Source organism: Phalacrocorax carbo, chromosome 15, assembly GCF_963921805.1.
Source record: "Phalacrocorax carbo chromosome 15, bPhaCar2.1, whole genome shotgun sequence".
NCBI classification, from domain to species: Eukaryota; Metazoa; Chordata; class Aves; order Suliformes; family Phalacrocoracidae; genus Phalacrocorax; species Phalacrocorax carbo.
Window position 1 is genome coordinate 5657544 of NC_087527.1, and position 23456 is coordinate 5680999.

The 23456-nt window shown below is 53.5% G+C and overlaps 1 protein-coding gene across 2 annotated transcripts; it reads left to right on the plus strand.

The window, feature by feature from the left end:
• The first annotated feature begins 11906 nt into the window (after positions 1-11906).
• Positions 11907-20930, plus strand: LOC135315778 (protein DGCR6). Of its 2 annotated transcripts, none has more exons than XM_064465980.1 (5): positions 11907-12072; positions 12159-12319; positions 12831-12931; positions 17971-18111; positions 19952-20930. In XM_064465980.1, the coding sequence occupies exons 1-5, from the start codon at positions 11939-11941 to the stop codon at positions 20096-20098; spliced, it is 684 nt and encodes a 227-aa protein (XP_064322050.1). In that variant the 5' UTR covers positions 11907-11938; the 3' UTR covers positions 20099-20930. The 2 variants fall into 2 exon arrangements, with proteins under 2 accessions (XP_064322050.1, XP_064322051.1); XM_064465981.1 differs by having other exon boundaries at positions 19974-20930.
• Positions 20931-23456: the final 2526 nt, after the last annotated feature.

The window sequence follows — 23456 nt, forward strand, 5'->3', positions numbered from 1 at the left end:
GCTCCGACCCCAGCTTTCTAACTCCCCTGCCAAGGGCCTACCAATCCTGGCAGTGTCTGGGCTCTCCACAGAGCCCTGGGCATGGTGCTGCCATGTGGCAAGGCTGGGACAAGCCCAGGGACCAGCTGAGATGTGTTTTCTCCCACATGGCTTCTGCCGAGGATTCCCAAGCAGTCCTGCCTGCACCCTTGCCTGCACACTACCTGCATGCTTCCATCACCGCCTGTGCACTGCCTGCACACTGCCTAACCGCTGTGTACGTTTTACAAGCCCTCTGTCTGCTACCTGTGCTCTGCCTGATCTCTGCCTGTGCTTTGCTCACACCGTCTGCGCTCTACCCACGCGCTGCCTGTGCTGTGTCGCTGCCTGGGTCTGCGGCGGGGAGGCAGCGGTGCTCTGCAGCCTCTCCCGGGAGACTGAGGGCAGCAAAGCCCTGCCTGTCCTGCTGCTCCCGGTGTCTGCGGGGCTGTAAATACAGCTGGTGCTGCCAGCGGGGCTCGGGGTCCTTTGGGGCAGTGGCTCTGACCCTGCCAGGCTACTTCAGCCTCAGCTGGAGCCTCCGCCAGCCCATGGAGGTGCAGCACCCACCACCCTGCCTGGCTCTCCCTGGAGGAGCCAGAACCATGGCTGCAGGGGACCCTCCTTGCTGTGGGAAATGAAAACGGGGCTCTGCTGCTGTGGGATCCAGGCGCACCAGTGCCCACTGTTGAGCCATCCTGACCTCTGCCCACAGTGAGGGATGATGGCCCAGGAGAAGACCACCAGACCAAAAAGCCCACTGTGGGGCAATCTCAGAGGCGATGGAGGAAATCAGTGGACACCAGAATGGGATGAGACCACCTGGAGCCAGGACTACAGCCATCCCAGCATGGCACTTGGGAGGGGACAGAGCTCTGGCATGCTCTCTGGCATCACCCAGCATCACAGAGCTGGAGACAGCGCGGTATCTGTGACACTGGCTGGAGAAGCATCATCTCATAGAAAAAAGCAGAAGACTGAAGGGATGGGACATTACATGACTTGTCAGTGTTGCTTACAAGACTCTTGGCCACCTTTCAGAGTTCCTTCACTCTCTCTCCTCTTCAGGTTTTACTTGGGAAGATCTAAGCCGACAGCTGAAACTACTTCTGGGACATCTCACAGCAGAGTAACAAGAGGTGATGAATCAGCTCAGTGTCACCAAAGCCAAAACAGACAAAATCAATAGAAAAATGGGCGCACTGAGCCTATGAGTCCTGCGATGACATTGAAGTCCCTCTCCCTCCACCACAGAAGCCATGGGAGAAACAGAAGAGTCTTCCAGGAGGCTCAGAAGGGCCTGGGAGAAGGAAAGGAGTAGAATCCAGGCAATAAAAGTGCAAAAATAAATACAGTTAAAGAGGAAAGAGGTTGTCACAGATATCACATGGTCCTGTACAAACTTCACATCAGCACTAAAGAGCATCTGGGGCAAACCAGCCATGACACTCATAATGGTGACCCAACAAGGTGAATTTGGGAATAGCCCCAGCCTCCTCTCAGAGCACTTTCTCACTCATGCAGACAGCAAAGCTAGGGCTGGTGCCCAGGAAGGTTGGGCACCATAAGCTCGCCCTGGTCCCCAAGCTATCCTGGGACAGAAGAGCTTCCCCTAGGCATAAGCCCATCCATATGCTCCAACCACAGCCCCAGCAAGCCAGATGAGAGCTGGCGAGTGAGCAGCCTACAGGTAAATGCAAAAAGCCCACGCTGCAGATGCTGACATGCATCCTGGCAGCTCACTGGAGGCTCCAGCCCAACCAGGCAGCAATGCACCATGTCAGGGTGGCTGTGGCATTGTCTGGCCGAGTCTTGGGAACCTCCAAGGATGGAGATCCCCTAGCTCCTGGTGACTGTCCCGGGGCTGTGCCACTCTCCTGAAGAAGAATTTTCTTCTGGGCTCCAACCTGAACCTTCCAAGCTGCAGTCAATGGCTGTTGTCCTCCATCGTATGATCTGGCACTACCAAGAAGGATTCGACTCCATCATCTTAACTGTTGGCTGCTCTCAGACCCACTTCACCTCCTCATGGCCTGGCTAACCCAGCCCAGCCTCCTCCACCCCTCCTGGCGAAATGTCTACCAGCTCCATGACCATGTTGATAGCCCACCTCCTCATGGCCTGGCTAACCCAGCCCAGCCTCCTCCACCCCTCCTGGCGAAATGTCTACCAGCTCCATGACCATGTTGATAGCCCACCTCCTCATGGCCTGGCTAACCCAGCCCAGCCTCCTCCACCCCTCCTGGTGAAATGTCTACCAGCTCCATGACCATGTTGATAGCCCATCTCCAGGCCTCTCCAGTTTCTTCACATCCCTCTTGAACTGGGAGGCCCATATTTGGACCCTACTGGGTGGAGAGGCAGCAGCTTCCTTCAGGTGGCTGCCCACGCGCTTCCCAGCATCCCCCACTATGGGCTTTGCCTTACTCTGGGGAAGACAATGACATGCGGATGTTCAACCTGAGGTCCACTGTAGCTTCCAGGTTCTTTTCATCAGGGTCCTTCCAGCTCAGATTGGTCAGATGCTTCTCCAAGAAACGCCCTGTGATGCCACAGGCCATGAAGGACGTCACCATCGCAAAGGATGAGGCCTTGCGCAACTCACAAATCACAAAGGGCTGATTTCTTTGCCTAATGTGACCATGAATCTCTTTTCCAAGCATCCTCCCAGGGCCTGCAGGCTTTTGTCCCACCACCACACTTTGGTTATCTCAGACTGATAGCATCCTGCAATAGACACTGGGGACAGGACTTTTTTTAGGGGTCCACACATCAGCAGAAGCCAAAAACCATAAAACTACAGCTGTGAGTCCCACCAGAAAGATCATACATAGCATAAATACATTTGTTTTTCTTAGCTGCTTTCCACCACTCTCTTGGACATGCAAGAAACCTTTGGCCTTGAGGAAAAACCTGCTGAACCCAATCACAGGAGGAAGTCATAATGTGGAGCAAAACCAGGTCTTCTGCTCACCCGAGATGGAGCAGAAGTCTTTCTCCTGAAGCCACCTTCAGGAGTCACCTTCCCTGAAGCCATCTTCCCCAAAGACAGGTCAGAGGTTTTGGGTGATAACGTGATGGCTTGGCTAAGCACATTGCATGGCCTCCCATGGCTGAGAAGCAGTGCATGAAGCTGGCAGGAGATGCTGTGTTGGAGCAGGACCTGTTCAGCAGCCACCAGGCCTCGTCTCCACGGGGGCCTCAGTCAGGGGAAGCAGAGGAGTGTGGTGGCACTTGTGGCCCGTCCTCTCCTCCACCAACACTGTAACACTGGTCATCTTCACGTTTCATCCGAATTTCCCAAACCGAAGAAGGAGCCGTTGGGTTGGACAGTGGCGCATTTGTTTTGGCTTGGCCAGCGAGCAGCGATAAAAGCAAGCCCATTGCCAACAATTCATTTCCTATTTCAGGCCCTACCAAAAATAAACTCGGAAGGGAAACTCCAATGAGAATGAAAGACGCATGAGACAATGAGATCCTGAAATTAAATAGGAAATGTCTCTCAACGCTTGCTGGGAGGGGGGGATGGTGGTGCCAGGGATATTCCATGCTGGAGAGGGGATCATGAGGGGCTTGGGGAGCTCCATCAGCTCCACCAGTGGTACAGCACAAGCCAGGGTAAACCGAAAGCGGTATAAATATACTTTCAGCCTACACTGCACGTAGTGGCTTCGTGTGGGTGCATGCTACACATGGGGAAATTCCTCCTTCAGCCCCAAAAGTGGATGTAATGGTCCCTGATTGCCTTCCTTGGGACACTCAGCTCCAAGGATGGCTAGGCTGGGGCACTGCAATGTCCCCCTGCCACATCAGTGACATCCTCCCACAGCCAGCTGGCATGAGGCTCCCCGCAGCCAAGCTGAGTGGATCGCTCTGCAGACTGGGACCCCAAAGAGGAGCAGCCACCACAACGCCACGAAAATCATTTCACGTTCCTCACCGCAGCCATCAGTGACCCCATCAACGTGCCCGGAGGACCCCGGTGGCATTTGAGTGGCAATACATAGCTGCCTTTTGGCAGGCATCATCTCCTCATTGCTTGTCCATGCTCTGCCCACCAGCTCTGCTCCCATGGCAGGGCTCAGCTCTAGGGTCTCAAGGGTCCCTGTGAGCGTGGGCTGTGGCTCTAAGACCCTGTGCCACCACCCTGGAGTAGCATGAACACCTTGAACCAGCACCTGCACCTTTCCCTTGGGATGACGGAGCCTTTTGGTGGTTGTTTGAAGCCTTTTTGCCCATGAAGGGCTAACGGAGGGATGGTTTTGTCGCTGCAGCCTTTCCCTGTGCCTGAATTGCCACAAGACACAGGACATCAATATATACTCAAGAAGTATATATTTTTAATATACATATATATACACACAAATACATATATATATATAAAAAATAATATATTTACACTCCTATACACTCCAGGAGTAAATTTTTTTTATCTGTATAGATACACTTATTTTCATATAAATACACACCACACACACTTTCCTATATATTCCTGGAGTATATAAAATACATACTTACAAATATAGAAGTATAGATATATGCACATATATTTTTACATATACACTTATATATTTTAATATACATATATACATATATATATGTGTGTATATATATGTACACACTTGTATACTTCTATATTTATATAAGCTCTAGGAGCCAAAAGTGAGTGTGGCTGGGCCGGGCTGAGCCTGCCCCCAGCCCCCAGCATCCAGGCGCCAGCCCTGCCACCGACAGCCACGTGGCAGTGCCACCCGGGCACCTCCTGACACCGTGTCCACAGACAGGGTCTTTCTGACATTGAATCATAGTTTGGAGAAGAGGAGGCTGAGGGGAGACCTTATCGCTGTCTACAACTACCTGAAAGGAGGTTGTAGTGAGGTGGGTGTTGGTCTCATCTCGCAGGTCACTAGTGATAGAACAAGAGGAAATGGCTTCGAGGTGCATCGGGGAGGTTTAGATCGGGTATTAGGAAAAAATTCTTTACCAAAAGAGTGGTCAGGCCCTGGCACCTGCCCAGAGAGGTGGTGGAGTCACCATCCCTGGAGGTATTTAAAAGACGGGTAGAGGTTGGCACTTCAGGGCATGGTTTAGGATACATGGTAGTGTTGGGTTGACGGTTGGACTTGATGATCCTAAAGGTCTTTTCCAACCTTAATGATTCTGTGATGCTACAAATCCAACAAGTGCCATGCTGGGCATCTCCCTGAGGACCTGGGGTGCAGGGAGCCACAGGCACGGGGGTCCCCCAGTATGGACCCATTGGGAGAGCAGGGGAGTGGGGTGTGTGGCAGGGACTTTTCTTCCCTGCACCGTCCCGAGTCCAGCAGCAGCTCCCAGCTCTGCAAGCAAGACCTGGTACCTCCCTAAAGCCATTTTGTCCCTGCTAACAGGCACCAAAGGGCTGGGCAAAAGGCCACAGTCACACTCCTCTGCCTCGTCATCTGCTGCAGCACATCGCGTGGGCCAAGCTGAAGTAGAGGTTCAAACTGGAGATGTGGCCTCAGCTTGTCTGGGTCTCCAGGCAATGCTCCACAGCCCCCTGACCCTCCAGCCCATAGGATGGCATGCACATGAATGTGCCATTTTGGGGGATGGTCCTGTGCCCTGAGCAGCCTGGGGCAGCATTGGGCATGCGTGCAACACCTCCCCGGGCAGCCCGCTGAGCAAACCCACTTTGGCTCCGTTTTAAGACTCTCCCTCACCCAATGGAGTAGTGGAAGCATTTGCATGTGATCCAGGGCACCAATCAACCCCTGGCCGTAATGAACTGCGCAGAGCAAAGGGACTAAGCTCAGCAGCTCCAGCGCTTTGGGCTGCAAACAAATTTCGAACACACAGAGCCATCTCTGAACAGGTCCAAGAGCCTGAGCCTTTATTCCAGCCTCTGGAAGCTCTGTCCGGCATATTTTGGAAAAATCCCTGGTTTTGCATTACAGAAAGCACAAGTGCACTTGATCCAAGTGCTCTGAACAGGAGAGGAAGAATAATTAGGCAGAAGAAAGGCAGAGGCATCCGCACCGCCACTACCTGATTTACCCCCGCGCCTGTGCTGGCCCAGCTGCGTGCCGTAACGCACCCGACCTTGTTTAGTCTGTATGGGAACACAAATCACGGCGCAATGTCATCACTCTTCCAGGGTCTGGATTTCATTAGGAGCCACATGATCGGCCTCGGCTGCTGTTGGGGGCTGGCCGCGCTCCCCCTGCAGAGCTGCACAGGATGCAGGGGAGACGGGTCGGGGCGCAGGGCTGAATAGGCACCTTGTTTGCAGGTAAGGAGCAACAGCTGCCTCGGTGGGATGGTGGTTTGGTCCCCCTGGGATGTTTGAAGCCCCTGAAAATATCCTTAGGGGAAGGGAGTATGGCTTGAAGCCGTCCTGTGCTAGTATGGGAACTGTTGAGGCACAGCAGGATGGACCCTCTGGAGCACCCTTAGCCCAGAAGACAGGCCCCACAAGTTTGGGTCAGTTCCCCTTCCCCAAAAATCAGGCTGCTGAAATAGAGAGGCACAGCTGGCAAACCAGCAGCCCAGGCCAAGGGATGGAAGGGGCTGGCTGCAGAGTCTGCTGCATCCCTTGCAGCCCACTGCACCGTTTGCATCTCTTGCAGCTCGCTGTGTCACTTGCATCCTTTGCACCCTTTCACCCCTTGAGCCCGTGGCCCTTGCATAACTCCCAGCCAAGCCCACACACTTCTCCCTCACCCCGTCTCTACATTACCCCTCCAGTAGTATTTAGGGGAAGCAGCTCCCGTCTCTCCCTACACTCGCCAGGCAGGGCTGTGTAAGCAGGACCACATTGTCCTCAGGGTGGTATAGACCTGTCACCCCGTGTCAAACAGACCTCCTGACAGCCCCTCTGCTCTGCTGGGAGTGGAGACTTGAGGAGCTCCTGGGCTGCTGAACCACAACTAAAATGAATTAACCCTGGCCAAGCATCCGCATCTCCTCTCGGTGAAGGATGTGCAGTCAGTACGCACGTGTGCAGCATCTCCTCTGAGTCCCCATGGATGCTCAGCCCAGACAACTGAAGCCTAGCCATGTTTTCTAACATGTTTCCAACCACGCATGCTCCTCCTGGCAGGTCAAACCCAACTTTTCCAGCTCGGTAGCCCTTGTTCTGCCGGCTACGTCAGCAGCTGGTCGGGGAGGGAGCACAGAGGTTTCACCTGGCACCACCAAGAGCCAGCAACCACCTCAATCCAGATCTTATTTTAGCTACAGCTCAGGGGTGAAATTCCCATTCAGATATTCAGCTCCAGAGGCCAGAGTGGGGGAAACACATTTACTCCTTCGTGTTGAAATTGGAATAAATCTGGTGAGCCCGAGGCCATGAGGCTCTGGCAGCCCCAGCCACGAGCTCCCCTTGCCCAGGGGATGAATGTGCACAAAGCTGAGGTCAGGCACAAGGTTAAAGTGGCCCAAAAAAGGAGGGAGGAGGCTGTGGACAGGCAGCAAAGCCACTGCAGTGGGTGAACACGTGCCCAGTGCAGTATGGGGATGGGGAGCTGGTGCTGGAGCCCCTTTCCCAGGGGTGCTGGGGGCTGATGCAGCTCTTGGAGGGTCCAAGGTGAAGCTGGAGGAGACTCAGGGAAACCATTCAAACCAAGCCAGGTGAGGAGGGCAGGATCTGGCCCCAAGGAGAGGAGCCACCCCAAAAGCCAGCCCTGAGGGGGTTTGCTGCTCCAGGAGCGCCTTGGCTCCATCCCTGGCTTGGGTACCAGCCAGGGACTGATCTAGCACACTATGGCTCAGGCAGAGCTGCTGTTGAATCACCGGCTTTGACACAGCTAACCCAATCCGCAGTCATGCCATGGAGAGTGGAGCTACTGGTGGGATGTTCACCAGCTCCCGCCCCAAGCGCCAGATGATGCTGCCTTGTCCCCTGCCCCACGGTAAAAGCAGTAAAGCCACATTTGGTGCAAAAGCCACGGTGCATTGGCCTCTATCGGTGATGGCTGGCTGCCTGGTGAAACCATGCTCACCGAAGGCTGCGCGGCTGTGGGTGGAGGTCCCGGCTCCAGAGCAGTCACTCAGAGCTGTAGTGACGTTGCAACTCTCCCAGGGGAAACGGCTCAGACAGCCTTCTGTGGATGGGTTTGCACTCAGGTTTCTCTAGAGGATTTTTCCTAATTGCAATGTGCTCCAATTGCAAAAGTGAGCCATCCTGCTCCATGCACGTGGGCACCCTGCTCCCACTGCCATTTCTGCTCAACTCAGCATCCAGCAAGGCCACAAAAATGCTGTTTTCCAGGATTTCTGAGCATGCAAATGTACCCTTTGGGGAAAGGTAACACCCAGACATCCCTTCCCTAAATGGGAAGTAGACACCTTTGGAAATCATACTGGGAGATGTTTTACCTGCAGGTGAGTGCAAGAAGCCTGAACCCCACAGGGGACCCTTTACTTGGGTGAGAAGAAAGTGGCTCCAGTGGGAAACAGAGACCCTTTGGCTCTCTGGATGTCCCTGCACATCCCATGACAGGGCATGGGCTCCTTTCCACAACGTGTGCTTGTCCTCCTGCTTCTCACCACCCACCTCTTCACCAGCAGTGTGAGGAAAGCCCTGTGGTTGCTTTCAGGGTTGTAGAAGAAGCAGCGGGCCAGGATCACCCCAGGCTTCCTCTGTGTCAAGACAAGGAGCATCCCGCTCTCCCGATGCAGAGCCCCTCAGCCATGAGCACCCAAATGTGGCCTCATCCTGCCCACCTGGGCACATGGCCCAGCAGCAGCTGGAGCGGGATGATGTGGTGGGACCACCTGCAGGTCCCATTGAGCTCTTCCCCAGCTCTCTTGCCTGGGTGAGCTCCATGGTGGGTGTGGCAGGGTGGGGAAGGACAGAAGGAGCTTTCTTGCTCCGTTTGTCCCTCCGTAGCTCAATCCAGGCCAGGTTAAGTCTCCTCCTGGACATCACAAACCAACTGCGGGGCTGTTTCTGCTGTCAAGCCCCTGCGTCCAGCCACTGTGATCTCCTCCTGGGTGCTAGCCATCCCTGGGGAGCATGGGAAGGGCCCACGCTTTCTCCTCCCATGTGGTGCCACCTGAGCTGCTTGTACCGCTGCTGACACCATCACCTGGTTGGGCACCCTGCCACCCAAACTTCAGCCTGCACCCCAGGAGCCTTGTACATATCCCGACACATCAAGATGTGCTCCCTGCCTGGGCCTCCTTGGGCATATGGAGCATGGGACACCCCTGGGTTGCCTGTGCTCTCCAGCCCCTGTCCCCAAGCATGCCACCCACCCCTCCTCCCACGCTCCCAGACCCAGCCTGGGGCTGCAGATTGTCCCCAGCTGCAGTTCAGCTCACTGAGCTTCTTCCCTCCACTCAAAGCACCAACATACCCCTTGTCCCTCTGTCCCCATGGCACTCATGCAGGTCCCCCAAAAGCCAGTCTTTGCAGGCCCCAGCCCACCAGCCTGCAGAAGGCAGCGCCCGGAGCCAGCTGGGCTAATGAGAAGCGCATGGGACCAACATCTGGTAGCGATTGAGCGGGCAGCAGCGCTGGGAAGGGAGGAAGCGCAGATTTCCTGCAGCACAAAGGAAGGGAGAGGAATGTCCGTGGCGGAGCGAAAGCCCCGGGGTCCCCCCTCCCTCCACCAGCTCAGCTGTGACGCCTTCGCTAGGGGTGCAAAGGCACCGGATCACACCTTGCTCCTTTGCTGGCATTGCTGGAGCTTGTCCCTGGGAGGGTGCTCCCCCCTTCCCTGGGCTGGGACCCCCCTCTTGCAGGCTGCCCCCCTTTCTGCTCACAGGGGTGTACAGGCTCCCCGCAGCCGCTCTGCAAGGCTCTCACAGGCATGCCAGCCCTCCAAGCCTCATGCATGTTCTCTCCCCTCCGGTCTGGTGCTGCTCAAGGTCAAGGTCAAGACCCTGCTGCTTAGAGTCTGGGGTCAAGACAACCCTCCCCACACCCAGACACCCCAGGCTTCAACCCCTCCTCAAAATGGCCTGAGGAAGAGAGCAGAAGCCCCAGTGAGGTGGTGAAGGTGGCAAGATCAAGACAGGGTCTGCTCCATGCTGTGACGATGGGGATGTGACACTTAGACAGGGACAAGGCAGGCTGAATTTAGGTCCTCAGCAGTGCAGGCAGCCATGCTGGGGGCAGGCAGCTTGCCTGGTCCTGTGCTGGTACCAGGTGAAGTCTTGGCCCCTTCCTCCCCAAGCACCCACAGCTGCTGAAGGGATTTTGTGTTGTATTGCCGGGGGAATACCCTGTGACAGCAAAACCCTGGGTTCAGGTGACACCAGAGAAGGACATTTAGCAAAAGCTGCCATGAAATCTTCATGGCAGAGGATGGCAAAGTGTCGGGGATGCTTTTATCCTGGTCTTTCATATCACCCTAGCTGGAGCTGAGCAGCATGGCCAATGGCTTTAACTTAAAAGACCCTCTTTTCCCTTCCCCAGCAGTCTGCAGCCACCCAGGCTCGGTGCCATGGCTCTGCCTCTGGCAGCTCCAGCGTGGCAAAAGCCTCTTGGCAGTTCTTGAGGGCGGGGTTGGGGTCATTTGCCTGTTCAAAATTTGGGGTGGCCATTTCATGGGGACATTGCTGCCAAGCTGGGGGAAAACCAGGCAGGGGACGGGCAGGACAGACAGACACAGCAGGGTTAACTGTACGAGGCAGTGGTCTAAGCAGCCCAGAGGCAGAGGGATCTGCAGTCAGCACACTCAAAGCCTCACCAGGACTTGGGATTTGGGGATCCTTGGATGGAAATCTGAGGCAACCAACCAGGTGGAAAAAAAAGGAGCAATTTATATTCAGGGAGATTTTAGAGATGCACTGATTCCTTGGGGATGCGCCACGTTCTTTAACATGGATGTTTCTACTCCCCTTGAGCAGGCAGCACAGCTTTTTTAAGCTTTGAAGTCATGTTAAAAAAAACAATACTTTTTTGGCATTTTTAATACATTTCAGTGGATCTTTCATTTTGCTAATTCAAGCCAGGACCCTTTTCATGTGTGCCACTGAAATGAATTTGCAACTTGGCCTGCGCTAAACATTGATCTCATTACCTGCACCCAAGCACTCACGAAAAGAAACCATTGCCATCCCAGCAGCGCGTTTGAAGTTGAAACACACTTAATAAACTCCGTGTGTTTTAAGGGATTAGAAGGGACCCGTGCAGCCCAAATGTTGTCCAGCTTTGCTGTAGTGCAGTGTCCGTAGGGTCCCCAGCTCGTGGGCTGGAGTGAAACTGTGAAGCCAGTACCCAGGGAATGCAATTCCTCTGATGCTGGAGGTCACCGCATTTTCGACTGCAGCGAAGTCCCCCTGTACGGTAACTCAAAAGCCGCCAAACTCCACGTGAAACACTTCTGATAAAGTAATTTAAAACATTTTAACTGCTTTCAAGCCCGAGCAGCAGGACACCCTGCAGGTGCTCTCCCTGTGCATCCCATGGGATGGGCTGGAGAGAAACCTCCAGGAAACTTCTACCGCCGGCGCCCCGTGCGCGCAGCAGTGCCTCCATGGCTCGGCGAGCGCAGGGGCCCCGCGGGAAGGCGGGAGCTCCGCTTGCCGCTCCTGCTGCCGCTGCCGCCGCCGCCGCCGCTGCCGCCCCTCCGGGCGCGGCCCCGACGGGGGAGCGCTCGGGCTGCGCGCGGCGAGGGGCGGGGCGATGCGGCGGGGCCATTGGGCCCTCCGGCAGTGCGGGGGCGCGTAGGCGCATGCGCACGGCGCGGCGGGGTGGCGCGGCGGGGTGGGGCGGGGGCGCGGCGGCGCATGCGCACGGCGGGGTGGGGCGGGGGCGCGGCGGCGCATGCGCACGGCGGGGTGGGGCGGGGGCGCGGCGGCGCATGCGCACGGCGGGGTGGGGCGGGGGCGCGGCGGCGCATGCGCACGGCGGGGTGGGGCGGGGGCGCGGCGGCGCATACGCACGGCGGGGTGGGGCGGGGGCGCGCGCGGCGGCGCAGGGAGGGGGATGGAGCGGTTCGGTGGCGGCGGTGGCGGAGCGGGGGGGTACGAGGCGGCGGCGCAGCAGCAGCTGTCCCGGCAGCAGGAGCGGCACTACCGGCTGCTGTCGGAGCTGCAGGCGCTGGTGAAGGCGCTGCCGAGGTGAGCGGAGGGCGGCGGCGGGGAGGGTGCGGGGCGGCGCGGCGGCGGGGACGGCCCTGACCAGGTACCGGTGCCGGTACCGGCAGCCCCTGCCAGCAGCGCCTTTCCTACACGACGCTGAGCGACCTGGCGCTGGCGCTGCTGGACGGGACGGTCTTCGAGATTGTGCAGGGCCTGCTGGAGATCCAGCACCTCACGGAGAAGAACCTCTACAGCCAGCGCCTGCAGCTGCACAGCGAGCACCGCGGTCCGTGAGGCGCACCGGGGCGGGGAGCGGGCCCGGAGGGGGTAGGGGGGTGGAGGCAGGCCCGGGGGGGGGTCACCGGCGGGGGCCAGTCCCGGGGGGCCCAGAGCAGGAGCACTGTGGGAGGCCTGGGGCATTGGGGAAGAGCGGTGGGGACATGGTGTGGAGCGGCCCTTGGACACTGAGAAGGGGCGAGGGGGAGCATGGGTGGTAGTACTGGGGGGCAGCTCAGGAGCAGCGGTGGTGGGGGCGGCAGGCAGCGAGGACACTGGATGGGGGTGATGGGGACACTGGAGGGGAGGCAGGCCCGGGAATTTGGGAGGTGGGGGGGTACAAGTTCTGGGGGCACTGGGTGGAGGGTGTGGGGTGCAAGCAGTGGGCGCACTGAGGAGGAGGCAGTGTGGGGGCACTGGGTGGCAGGTCTGGGGCACTCGGGGGGACACTAGGGGAGACACAGGTAGCAGGATGGGATGTGGCGGCAATGTGCCCTGACCCGCAGCCCATCCCATCGCAGGGCTGAAGCAGGAGCTCTTCCACCGGCACAAGGAGGCCCAGCAGTGCTGCAGGCCCCACAACCTGCCGCTCCTCCGTGCCGCCCAGCAGCGGGAGATGGAGGTAAGGGGGAAGCTGGGCCAGGCACAGCCCTCCCCTAGTGCGGAGGCTGCCCCCCTTCCCTGGGGGGCTCACAGCCCCTTTGCTGCAGGACCCCTCCTGCAATGAAGGAGCATCGCAGCATCTCAAGAGGGTTTAACTAGTCATCCCCGCAGCCTTGGGAGCCACCAGCTATCCTGTCTGATGTTGCTAGCACAACCCTAAATTCCCCACCCTGACTTGGGGGTCCCCTCCTCTTGCTCTGCCCTTTGGCCCCACATGAGTGGGGGGCCCAGGCTTTTGCCATCTAGGATAGCTGTGGTCCAGGTGTGATCTGGGAATCATGAAAATTCAGGAGCCCACTCCAAAAGAGCGGTGCTCTCCACATTGCTTTAATGAGTCTTTGTTATAAGATGGGCTGAAGCCTGTATACAGATAGAGAGCAAGTTGATAGAAAACACAGAGAAGGTATGTGAAATCTGCCATTACATCGTACCAAGTAGAAAGCAGAGAATACTCAAAAAATCATATTTTACGTGGTAGCACTGATAAGGAGGAATTGCCTTAAGATATGTAAGCATAGAAATAGTCTCTTTGAGCATCCCAAGGCATTTGGAGAAAGGCACTTCAGCATGAGCAGCCTGTTCAGTCCCAAAGGAGTTACGTGTATATTAATGATAAGATAGAGGCAGTGTTGTAAGGTAAAGGAAATTGTAAGTAGCTAGTTGTCTTAATCAGTGGAGTTTAAATGTAGAGGGAAAGTTACTTTACTCCATGTAAGGCAAACAGGTAACTCTTTAAATCCAAGCCCTTTCCTGAGCTTTGCTCATGGCAAGCACTGTGTCAGCGCTTGCTGTTGGATCTTCTGTTTTGGTATTTCCACGTCTGTTGTTTCCTACCGAGGTGACTGAAGCCAGCCTGGACCTCTATTAGCTGTCCCTGTTACTTCTGTCTCTAAGTAATTTATGCTTACAGCAAGTAACAAGCTATACTGCCTGTTTTAGAGTGTTACTAATATTGTCTTCACTCATTAACTAGACCATATATGTGTCATTTTCCTTTGTCTTACACGATATGCACTTCCTCCTACTTCCTTCTACCTTCCCCTTGCCTCTCTCTTCTGCTTTCCTCTGCCAGGTGCTGTTAGAGTTCCTTCTTCCCTTTTTTTATGCTCTGATATTTCTGCTGTAGAGCATTTTGGGAATAGATAGGTCATCACAGTAACAATTGGTACGTGTCTAATTGGAGCAGCCCTCTGTGGTTAAAGGTTTCAGAGACCAGCTCCTATGAAATAGCTTGGGATTGGGTTCCCAGGAGGGGTAATACAAGACGTAGTTTTTAGATATCTGCCTTCCTAGTGGAACCCATAGCATTTAAAAAAGCTTTGCCCATTATACAGGGTCATCAGCCACCAAAGCTGAAGCAAAAGCTTGTGTTTAAGCCTTATTTTTTGGCAGTTTTCTGTAGCCCAGTATCAGCTACCAACTCGTAAGAGTATGTAAGCACTTAAACATTTTTTTTTTTTCAAACGCAAGGAAAGTCACTCCTTCAGGACAGTAAGTGGAGGAGACGATGGTGTGGTGCTTCCTTGTTACCCCAAGGCGGCTGGGAGGAAGGAAAGTCTTTGGGGAATGAGGGATTTGAATCCTTCATATCCTTCACAAAGAGTGTGAACCTCTAGACTGAAGAACATGTAAGGGCAGAGCTTTCTTAGGTTCGTTAGCAATTAGCCCCTCTACCTCACCTTTTATTGAAGCTTAAGTTATGTTTAATTTCTTCACATTTATTCTAATAAGGTCCTGCCTGAGTGTTTTTTGGAGAGCAGCTGATGATGGTAATCTTTTGGTGATCACAGTCCTGCATCCTCCTTAATAGCCTGTAGTTCTGCAAAGCTTTCCCGAACCTATGGACATAATTAAAAATGTAAGATGCTAATTGACTGCCATACATCCAAGAAAGGTTACATGAGGTAGTTCCTCCTCTGTGTGAGTAGTAATTGCTGGTCATTTAGGTCGGGCCTTCTGCAGATAGCCACTGATAACGTCTGTGCTGGAGACAAACCTCGGCTCTTTTCCAGACTGTTCAGGACTGAGACCTCTGTCGTTCAAATTCTGGATTTTCCTCAGGACTTGTAGAAGTGCACAGGCTTTTGCCTCTCCTCGTGGATGGATCTGCCCAGGTCTCTTAAGCCACCAGCCACTGGTGTAGGAAATCGCAGACTTTGTGACTTCTCCCTCTCAGTGCAGTGAGGATAACTCTGCCCCCATAAATATTTCCAGCTAAATGCCTGCCTCTGTTTATTGTGTTACAAAGGGGAATGAGTAAAATGTTGAAACTTATGATATTTATTTCTTGCAAGAGAAGAATCTTGTATATCCCATCTTGTATTTAGATGGCATTTCATGCTTCCTGACTTCCTGTGGCTTGTGAAAGAAGTCTGTTGCTCAGTGTAGCCCAGTAGGGTTGTATTGCCTCGCCTCCACACATATGTGGCTTTTTATTTGAGCTGGGCTCTTCTCATCCCGTGAATTCTTCTGCTCTCCTCCCCTCTCCAGCGGAGTTTCTGGCAGGTTGAGGTTTCCATCGGAACTGACTAGCAGTGCTGCTCTCTGCAGCTAGCAGAGCATGCAAGTGAGTGCTCCTAGAGCATGCCCACCACTCCTGATTTCCAGCGTGCCTTTGAAATAGCACGTGGTTGCTGTGCTCTGTTTCTTCTTCAATGCAGAAGTTTCTCTGAGGTTTAGGCAGATGTCAGCAAGGCAGGAGTGTCATGCACTGTTCCCGGATTGTTATCGGCAGTGAGACAGATTCTGTCTGTTAACGCGCTCAACTGATAAGACACCAGGCAGTTATTTTATTGTATTTTCCACTGTCCTTAAACAAGTTGTTATGTATTTGGCTTACTATGTAGGTTAAAATAAGACAGAAATTGATAGAGCAAGATACATGAAACTGGGGGAAGGGGAATACGACCTGTTCAGTTTTCAAGTAGTCTGTGGTGAGGGCCTCAGACCAGATGAGAGGGAATTCAATGGAGTCACTCCCGTTCTCTGACTTTATAGCTGGTGTGAAGCTCCCAGTCCCCTCATATCTTTGTACCCAGAGTCTTAATCGCTGCAGCACACCCTGGTACAACTCTTGGAGCTGAACGGGGCTGTTTGGGTAGATAAATGAGGGGCAGGGAGGGAGGAAGGCCTCATGGTTCAGCAAAAATGTTCGCGCTTCTATAATTTAAAGGAGCCACACAACTAAACCATCAACCATGAGCTGTGCTTGTGATTAGTGTTTGGTTGCAAGTGGATGACAGCTTCTCGATTTGGTATAAATACTTAGAATCATTAGGTTGGAAAAAATCTTTAGGATCATCAAGTCCAACCGTCAATGCAACACCCCAGGCCTCCTAAACCATGCCCTGATGTGCCATGTCTACACATCTTTTAAATACACCCAGGCATGGTGACTCCACCACCTCTCTGGGCAGCCTGTGCCAATGCCTGACCACTCTTGCAGTGAAGAAATTTTTCCTAATATCCAAATTAAACCTCCCTTGATGCAGCTTGAGGCCATTTCCTCTCGTCCTATCACTAGTGACCTGGGAGAAGAGACCAACCCCTCCCTCGCTACAACCTCCTTTCAGGTAGTTGCTGAGAGAGCGAGAAGGTCTCCCCTCAGCCTCCTCTTCCCCAGGCAGAACAACCCCAGCTCACTCAGCTGCTCCTCATCAGGCTTGTTTATGAGACCCTTCATCAGCTCTGTTGCCTGTCTCTGGACATGCTCCAGCACCTCAATGTCCTTCCTGTCCTGAGGGGCCCAAACCTGACCCCAGCATTCGAGGTGGGGCCTCCCCAGGGCCGAGCACAGGGGCCCCATCCCTGCCCGGCTCCTGCTGGCCACACCAGTGCTGACACAAGCTTGGGGGCTGGTGGCCTCCTTGGCCACCCGGGCACTGCTGGCTCATGCCCAGCCGGCTGTCAGCCAGCACCCCCAGGGCCTTCTCCGCCGGGCACTTCCCAGCCCCTCTGCCCCAGGCCTGGGGCGCTGCCTGGGGTTGGTGTGACCCAAGGGCAGGACCCGGCACTTGGCTTTGTGTTCTGTTAGAAAGTGTCTAGGCTCTTCACATAAGTTTAGGACTAGTTTTATGGCAGCTGATAAGCCGTGTAGGGAGTGGCAGAGGCATATTATCATAGTCTGCAGAGTTGGGGCTCTGGGCTAAGCAAGGGGTGACCATCAAGTCTTCACCTAGTTCCACCCCTCACCTTGGCCTCGTCGTGGCATCCCCTCTTCAGCAGACCACTGACATTAGTCCACTCCCAGGGTCGGGACCCCACAGGGAGGGGCTGTGTTCTCCTGGTTGGGACTACTTTGCAAAGTCCTTGTTTCATAATGTTCTCAGTCTGCCAGAAATAGAGCCCAGCACACTGTAGTCCCAAGCAAGGCTTCAGCTTGCTGTTGTCAATACAAAATAAACTGGCCTTCCAGTTACAAGGTTCGGTTTTTGAGGATTTCAGGTCCTTCAGTGAATAAATGGGATCTGGGTGTGGTTTACAGCTCCAGCTCTGTGTGTTAGTGTCCAGGGAACATGGAGGCTCAGGGAGGCATCTGAGCTGGCACCCTGATGCACTTTGGTGGCCTGTGTTACTCCTCTGAGTCTTTCTTCAGCCTTACCAGGCCTGTGAGGGCTATGTGATTCTTGGACTGCTGACTTCTGAGCCTGTGCTGCTGGAGTGCTCAGCCACAGCCTGCTGCTCAGACGTTGGCTCATCAATAAAAGTCATTCAGATACAGAGCTGTTGCTTGTGGTCTTTCCTGGCCTCCAAACACACAGAAAGCAGTCTGGTCCCAGTGACCTCCCTGCATTTTCTTGAGTGATTGCTTTGCTATGAGACATGGCAAGTAGAGGAGGTTAGATCTGGGGCTGTGCTTGCTGCCCTCTGCTGTCCTTGGGATTCAGAAGGAGTGCTTCAGGATCTAGTCGCTCTTTGGTTTCAGTAAGAGACTTAGAAATGACAAAAAGATAGGAGGAAAGCAGATATTCCACTTTTTCCTGTTTGCTGTCTTTTCAGGCTGTGGAGCAACGAATTCGAGAGGAACAGCGAATGATGGATGAGAAGATAGTCTTGGAACTGGACCAAAAAGTGATAGACCAACAGAGCACTCTGGAGAAGGCTGGGGTGTCTGGCTTCTACATCACCACCAACCCACAGGTTGGTGTTTAGGCAGGGAGTGTAAGATCTGGCAGTACTCTTGTGTTAATAGCTTTATTTTTAAGAAAAAAAAAAATCTTGCTCATAATGAATTCTGAATTGCTGGCTCAGAAAGAAAGATCAGTCCTTTTCCTCATCAGCTGATGGGCAGTGTGCCCTGGGTGGACCTAGTACCAGGTTCGTAATGAAGGAGCAGAAACCATTAGGGAAACATCCCAGCTTTCTGCAATGTTTTTCCCAGTGTGGAGGGAAGAAATGCTGTGCCAACAGCCTGCAGTCCTGTGACTCTGGAATGGGTCTGAATAATACTAAAACGAGTGGCTGCATAGGTTTGTCACTTTTGTACCTAGCTGAGCTGTACAACTTGCCTTCAAGAAGTCTCTTTATTAGGCATCTTGTTAATTCATGCATGTGACTTGCTGGAGATGATGATCTCAGACTTTGATGAGAAAATTGTTATCAGTTTCCCCAGTGCATCTGCTCTTAAAACTTGTGAGCAGTCGCCTGGGTTTTTCTCTGTTGTCTTAACGCCACCACAGGAATGAAAAAATAAAAATTCCAAAGTCTCATTGTAACACCACAGAAGTTTGCAGGGAATGCAGGAACAGGCTGTTCTTAACTCTGTTTTTTCAGCTGATTAAATTTCACTTTGATAAAGACCTACTAGTGAGAAAAGATGACTTAGAAAATGCCTGTTTAACTTAGTTTAAAACCCACGTGATTTCTGGTTGTGTAGCCTTGAACAAGCCACTCATTTTTCCTGTGCTGCTATTCCTCATCTGTGCGATGAAAGCAGCTCTTTCCCTCCTCTCCTGCCGCTGGCTTTTATTTATTTTTGTAAGTAATAACTCTTAACAGGATTCCTATTTGCTGGGTTTTGTTTATGTTTCCTTTCTGATAGCTGGCAGACCAGACACAGACCTTGGCTTGTACCTGTGAATGCCACCATCATATAAGAAATCAGTGCTGGAATCTCTTCTCCGTGCATTTCCCATCAGCTGATATGTTTCTTCCCAGACTGTTGTATAAAATGCCTGCTTATGCAGTTGATATAATTCTACAAAAATAGATTTTTATTTCCATAATGTAATGCCTGCCAGCCTGAACAGGGTTCACTGAATTAGCTACTCCGTCATGCAGTCTCTGTGCTAAATGGCTTGAGTGCTAATGTGAGTAAAGAACGAGCAGATGGTAAAGAAACCATAAGCTAATGTTGGTGACTGCAGGAGACTGTGGTCTCTGCTTGGTTACAGGCATGGAAAAGGGAGTTTTTGAAGGGGAATGAAATACCTAGAGGGGATTTGATGCACCAGCACAGCAGTGTGTGGCACATGGCTTAGACTGCACTTAGAGAGTACCCAAAGTGATCCCTCCTGCTTCTTGCCCTTCTGTGCCGGAAAAGGATCGGGGCATTGAAGGTGCTGCTGAAGGATGAGGGGAGGGAGCTGTGCAGACCCAGAGAACCTCCTCCGGGGTATGTGGCTGTGCTGGTGCAAGGGGACACTGCTGCCCTGTTCCTGGAGGCTGCTCCAGAGGGGGAAACCTGCAGAACTGGCTGGCCCTCTCTGCATTTATCACTAAATCACAGTCAAGAAGAAAGAACCTTTCTGAATCCTTAATGAACTGTAAAGCCCTGGGACTCCTAAGACAGCTGTAGTTGGCAGCAGATTTCTTCAGATATTACTGCCCTGTATTTTATAGAGGTGCTTAAACAAGATCAAGGCTTTGTTTTGTATTTGCATGTTTTTTTCTTTCGTTCCCTGAAGATTAGTAGGTGGGTGGTACAAACCAGTCCTTTCTGCTTCCTGCAGCAGGGAATGGGATCATCTTATTCTTGCAGAACTGCCTCTCTCCCTTTGCAGGAGCTGACTTTACAGATGAATTTACTGGAGCTGATTCGGAAGTTACAACAGAAGGAATCCGAGTCCGAGAAGGCTTTTTCCTGAACAAGCAGATCTGCTGTTTACTTTCCAGAGTTTTCTTCTGACTTCCCTCTAAAGAATAGACTGTTAATGCATTTGCTTTATATTGTGTCAGGAAGAGGCTACTGGCCGTAGAAGAAATAGCTGAGGCCCTTAGATAACCTTAGAGCTGAGGCAAGCAGAACCCCCAGAGCAGGGGGATGGTGGGGGAGCATCTCAGTGCCTCTCCGGTCCTCAGAGCAAGATGCATGCTGCAAGTCTTGCTAAGATGAGAGACGATGGAGGGTGTTAATCTGCCACGTACAGCCTGCAGCATCAGAGAGGCTGTTTATTGAAGCCAAGGGAGGCTGGGCCAGGCACCAAGACAGCAAACCTGGCCCAGCCATATATGGGTGACACCTGTGTTAAGGTAAATCAAGCTGAACGGGGGAGCAAAGTGATCTCCAAATTGCAATCTCCTCTTCCAATATGAGGAGGAGGAGCAAGCATCTCTGGCAGGGAATGGGAGAGGTGAGTAGCTGCCAGATCGGCCAGGGAAGCAAAGTGGACTTGCCATCCGGTGCTGCCTCGCCATGGCAGACGGTTGGCAGCTGGGGAAAAAAAGTCCAAGGTTTATCTACAGGAAGATGCTTCTGTGTGTGCTGAGGCAGAAACAGCCTCTTAAACAGACAGACCCTTCCCAGAGAGACCTCTAGGCAGATACCAGTATCGGCTTTATTAAAGGATTTCAGGCCTCTGCCGAGCATTACTGGGCTGTGACGTTCGCGGCGTTCCCACCTGACTCAGATAGCAGAGAAGGCTTGAGGCTTTTGCTTTGTTACTGTAAACCGATTTTCAAATGGAGAGAAATAAAATATGCTGTACTGCCTTCTGGGGCTGGAGCTTTCTAAACGTCAATGGCTGCGATTATGTTTGTCCCATCCCTGCCTGCTGAGCGTGGGGTTTGGGTTGCGCTAGGCTAAAGCTACCTTTAAGCTTAAAGAACCGTGGGTGTTTCTGAGACCTTACAGGGCTGAGCTGATGACCCCAAGAGCCTGAGTCACACCCCCAGGACTTGGTGCTCAGGAGTTGGGGCATTTGCTGAAAACTTGGTAAAAAATTGCTTCAAGTGGGTAAGAATGTGTTGGTGCCAGGCAGTGTGCAATGTCAGCTGCCTGTAGGAAACGGGGTGGTGCAAGGGAGAGTCTGTAAGCAGTTCTGTGCTTCGTGGATGAAGTTCAAGTCAGAGAAGCTGTTGGGGGTGGCTCAAAGACTTGGGCCATCGTGTGTTGAAGGTCTTTGATTACACCTGGGTCACTGTTTTAAGGGTTTTCTGGCATTCCCACAGCAAGGCTTGTACTTGGAAGGCATCTCCTTCATGTTACTGTTTGCTCTGGCCTGCATCCTCTGCTATTATTGCAGCAATCTTGCTTCACAGCAGAAGGCAGTGTGAGAAGATTCAGTATGCTGCTAATTACTGAGGCTGGCAAATGGGTTGGTACCCCTTGCCCAAGGGACTGTGAGTCCTTACGTTCACATGAAAGCAGATCACCAAAGCTAGAGCGAGCCAGCTGTGGAGCTGGAGAACCAGCTGAAGTAAGGAAATCTGCTTGTGGGTAGCCCTTTTGGTAGGGAGAGGTGGTGATGGAGGAGTTGCTCACCACTATAGACAAACGCTGAAGATGAGCAGCTTTAAGGACCAATGAGGCTTTTGCAAGTTCAGGGCTGAGACCCCCCCTCCTGGGTAGGTGTTTTTTCCCCATGGGAATGTGCTGCTGTGGTTCAGCAGCTGGGGACAAGAGGTACTGCTCTTGTGGGGGTCTCCACCTGGATGAAAATCCACAGCTGGAAAGTGGTCTGATGTGGGAGCTGCACCATTGCAGGATCCCCACGAACCACCTTGAATTGTGCTGCCGCTTGACCCTCAGCTGGGAGCCTGCACTCGCCTGCTAAAATGGCGAGGAGCAGAGTGGGCAATGTTCCCCTCTGGAGACACCTTCCTCCTGCCTGTGAGGGCGCATACAGACAAGAGTGGTGTCTGGTGCTGACTGCGTGAAGAAGGCATCCGTGTTCCTCTTGTGTGTGGCCAGAGCCATTAGCAAGGATTGCTTCCTGAGGTGACAATGAGGAAGGTAGGGATGAATGATGGGGTCCTATTGCAGGAAAGGAGGCTGCCTGGGTGCTGGGGGATAGCGCTGCCTCCCAGAAGGACCCTCCTGTCTTTGATACAAGCACTCTTGCACTGCTGGAGCAGCAGCAGAGCTGATGATGTGGCTGGAGAAGCTCAGGCACGGCTAATGCAGCAGGTTGGGATTGCTGCCGGTGGGTTCAGCCCCGCTTTGATGTCCTGTGCCACAGAGAGTGGAGCCCACCTTGGTTCAGAGCTCCCTACGAGCTGGGAGAGCTTGTCGCTGCCATCTCTGCTGCCATCTCTCCCGGGAGCAGCTGGTGCTGGGGATCCTGACGAGCTGCTCCGGCACTGCCATGACAACGGCAGCTCTGGAGCTTCCTGCTCCCACCATCTGGTTGGAGGCAGCTCTGCCAGGCAGCTGATCCAAGCTGAAATTTTCCATGCCTGTGGTCAGTTTGTGTTTCAGAGAGGCTTTCTGCACAAGGTGGAGGGTAGCAGGGTGGTCAGATGCATCTAATTGGTGGAACAGGTTTATCTTAAGGCAATAAAGCACCTGGGATAGCTTGTGATCAGGGAGTGTTTGGTCAACGTGATTTCAGCAGAAGAAAACTTGCTCAGCCCCCCGTGAAGCATTGCTGGGCGGTACGATGCTGAGGAGACAGAGATGTTTTTCCAGGCAAGTGCCTTTGTGTCACTAGAGGGTGACGCCTTCCTACGGCACTGTCTGTGCCCGTGCTACTGCAGTTCTGCTGCTGCCAGTGATGGCTGGGCTGGGGTCGGACCTGGTGAGAGTGATGTAAAGGAGGTGGCAATGTTGCAAAGGACTGCTGGATTCCAGCTGCCTCGGCCCCTTCGTTCAACCTCCTGCGCAGCCCCCGAGCTCTCAGCCAGTGCCCCAGGAACACATGACATGGTTGGGGACCCCTTTGGTGGCAGCTCAGGTGACTTCAGCTACCCACAGAGCTGGACCCCGAGTTCCTGCCCAAGTCTCCTTGGGTGCCAGAAGCAATGTGGAGGGGCGGATGCACAAGAGGATCAAGTTCCCCATTCTGGTGTGAAGTGACTGATGGCAGAGCTGTGGCTCTGTGCCAGGCCTGTGTTCACCCATGAGCTGGAGGAAGGCAAATGCTGAGTAGTAGAAGGAAACCAGTCCGGTTTCCTGCTTCCATTTTCTATACTTGGGGCTGAAGAGGAGGATAGCAAGGTCCCCTCCACATAAGGAGGCTGATTCAGTGTGGATAAGGGTGAATTTATGCAGGTGGGAGCCCTTAGTGTTCATGGTGGGCTCTGAGTTGACCATTACCACTCAGGAG

Bases quoted from the DNA above. Each gene is read 5' to 3' on its own strand.
- LOC135315778 (XM_064465980.1), top strand. From the start codon at position 11,939: ATGGAGCGGTTCGGTGGCGGCGGTGGCGGAGCGGGGGGGTACGAGGCG. The intron at 12,320-12,830 runs GTCCGTGAGGCG...ATCCCATCGCAG, and splicing joins GCTGCACAGCGAGCACCGCG to GGCTGAAGCAGGAGCTCTTC. The intron at 18,112-19,951 runs GTTGGTGTTTAG...TTATTCTTGCAG, and splicing joins ACATCACCACCAACCCACAG to AACTGCCTCTCTCCCTTTGC.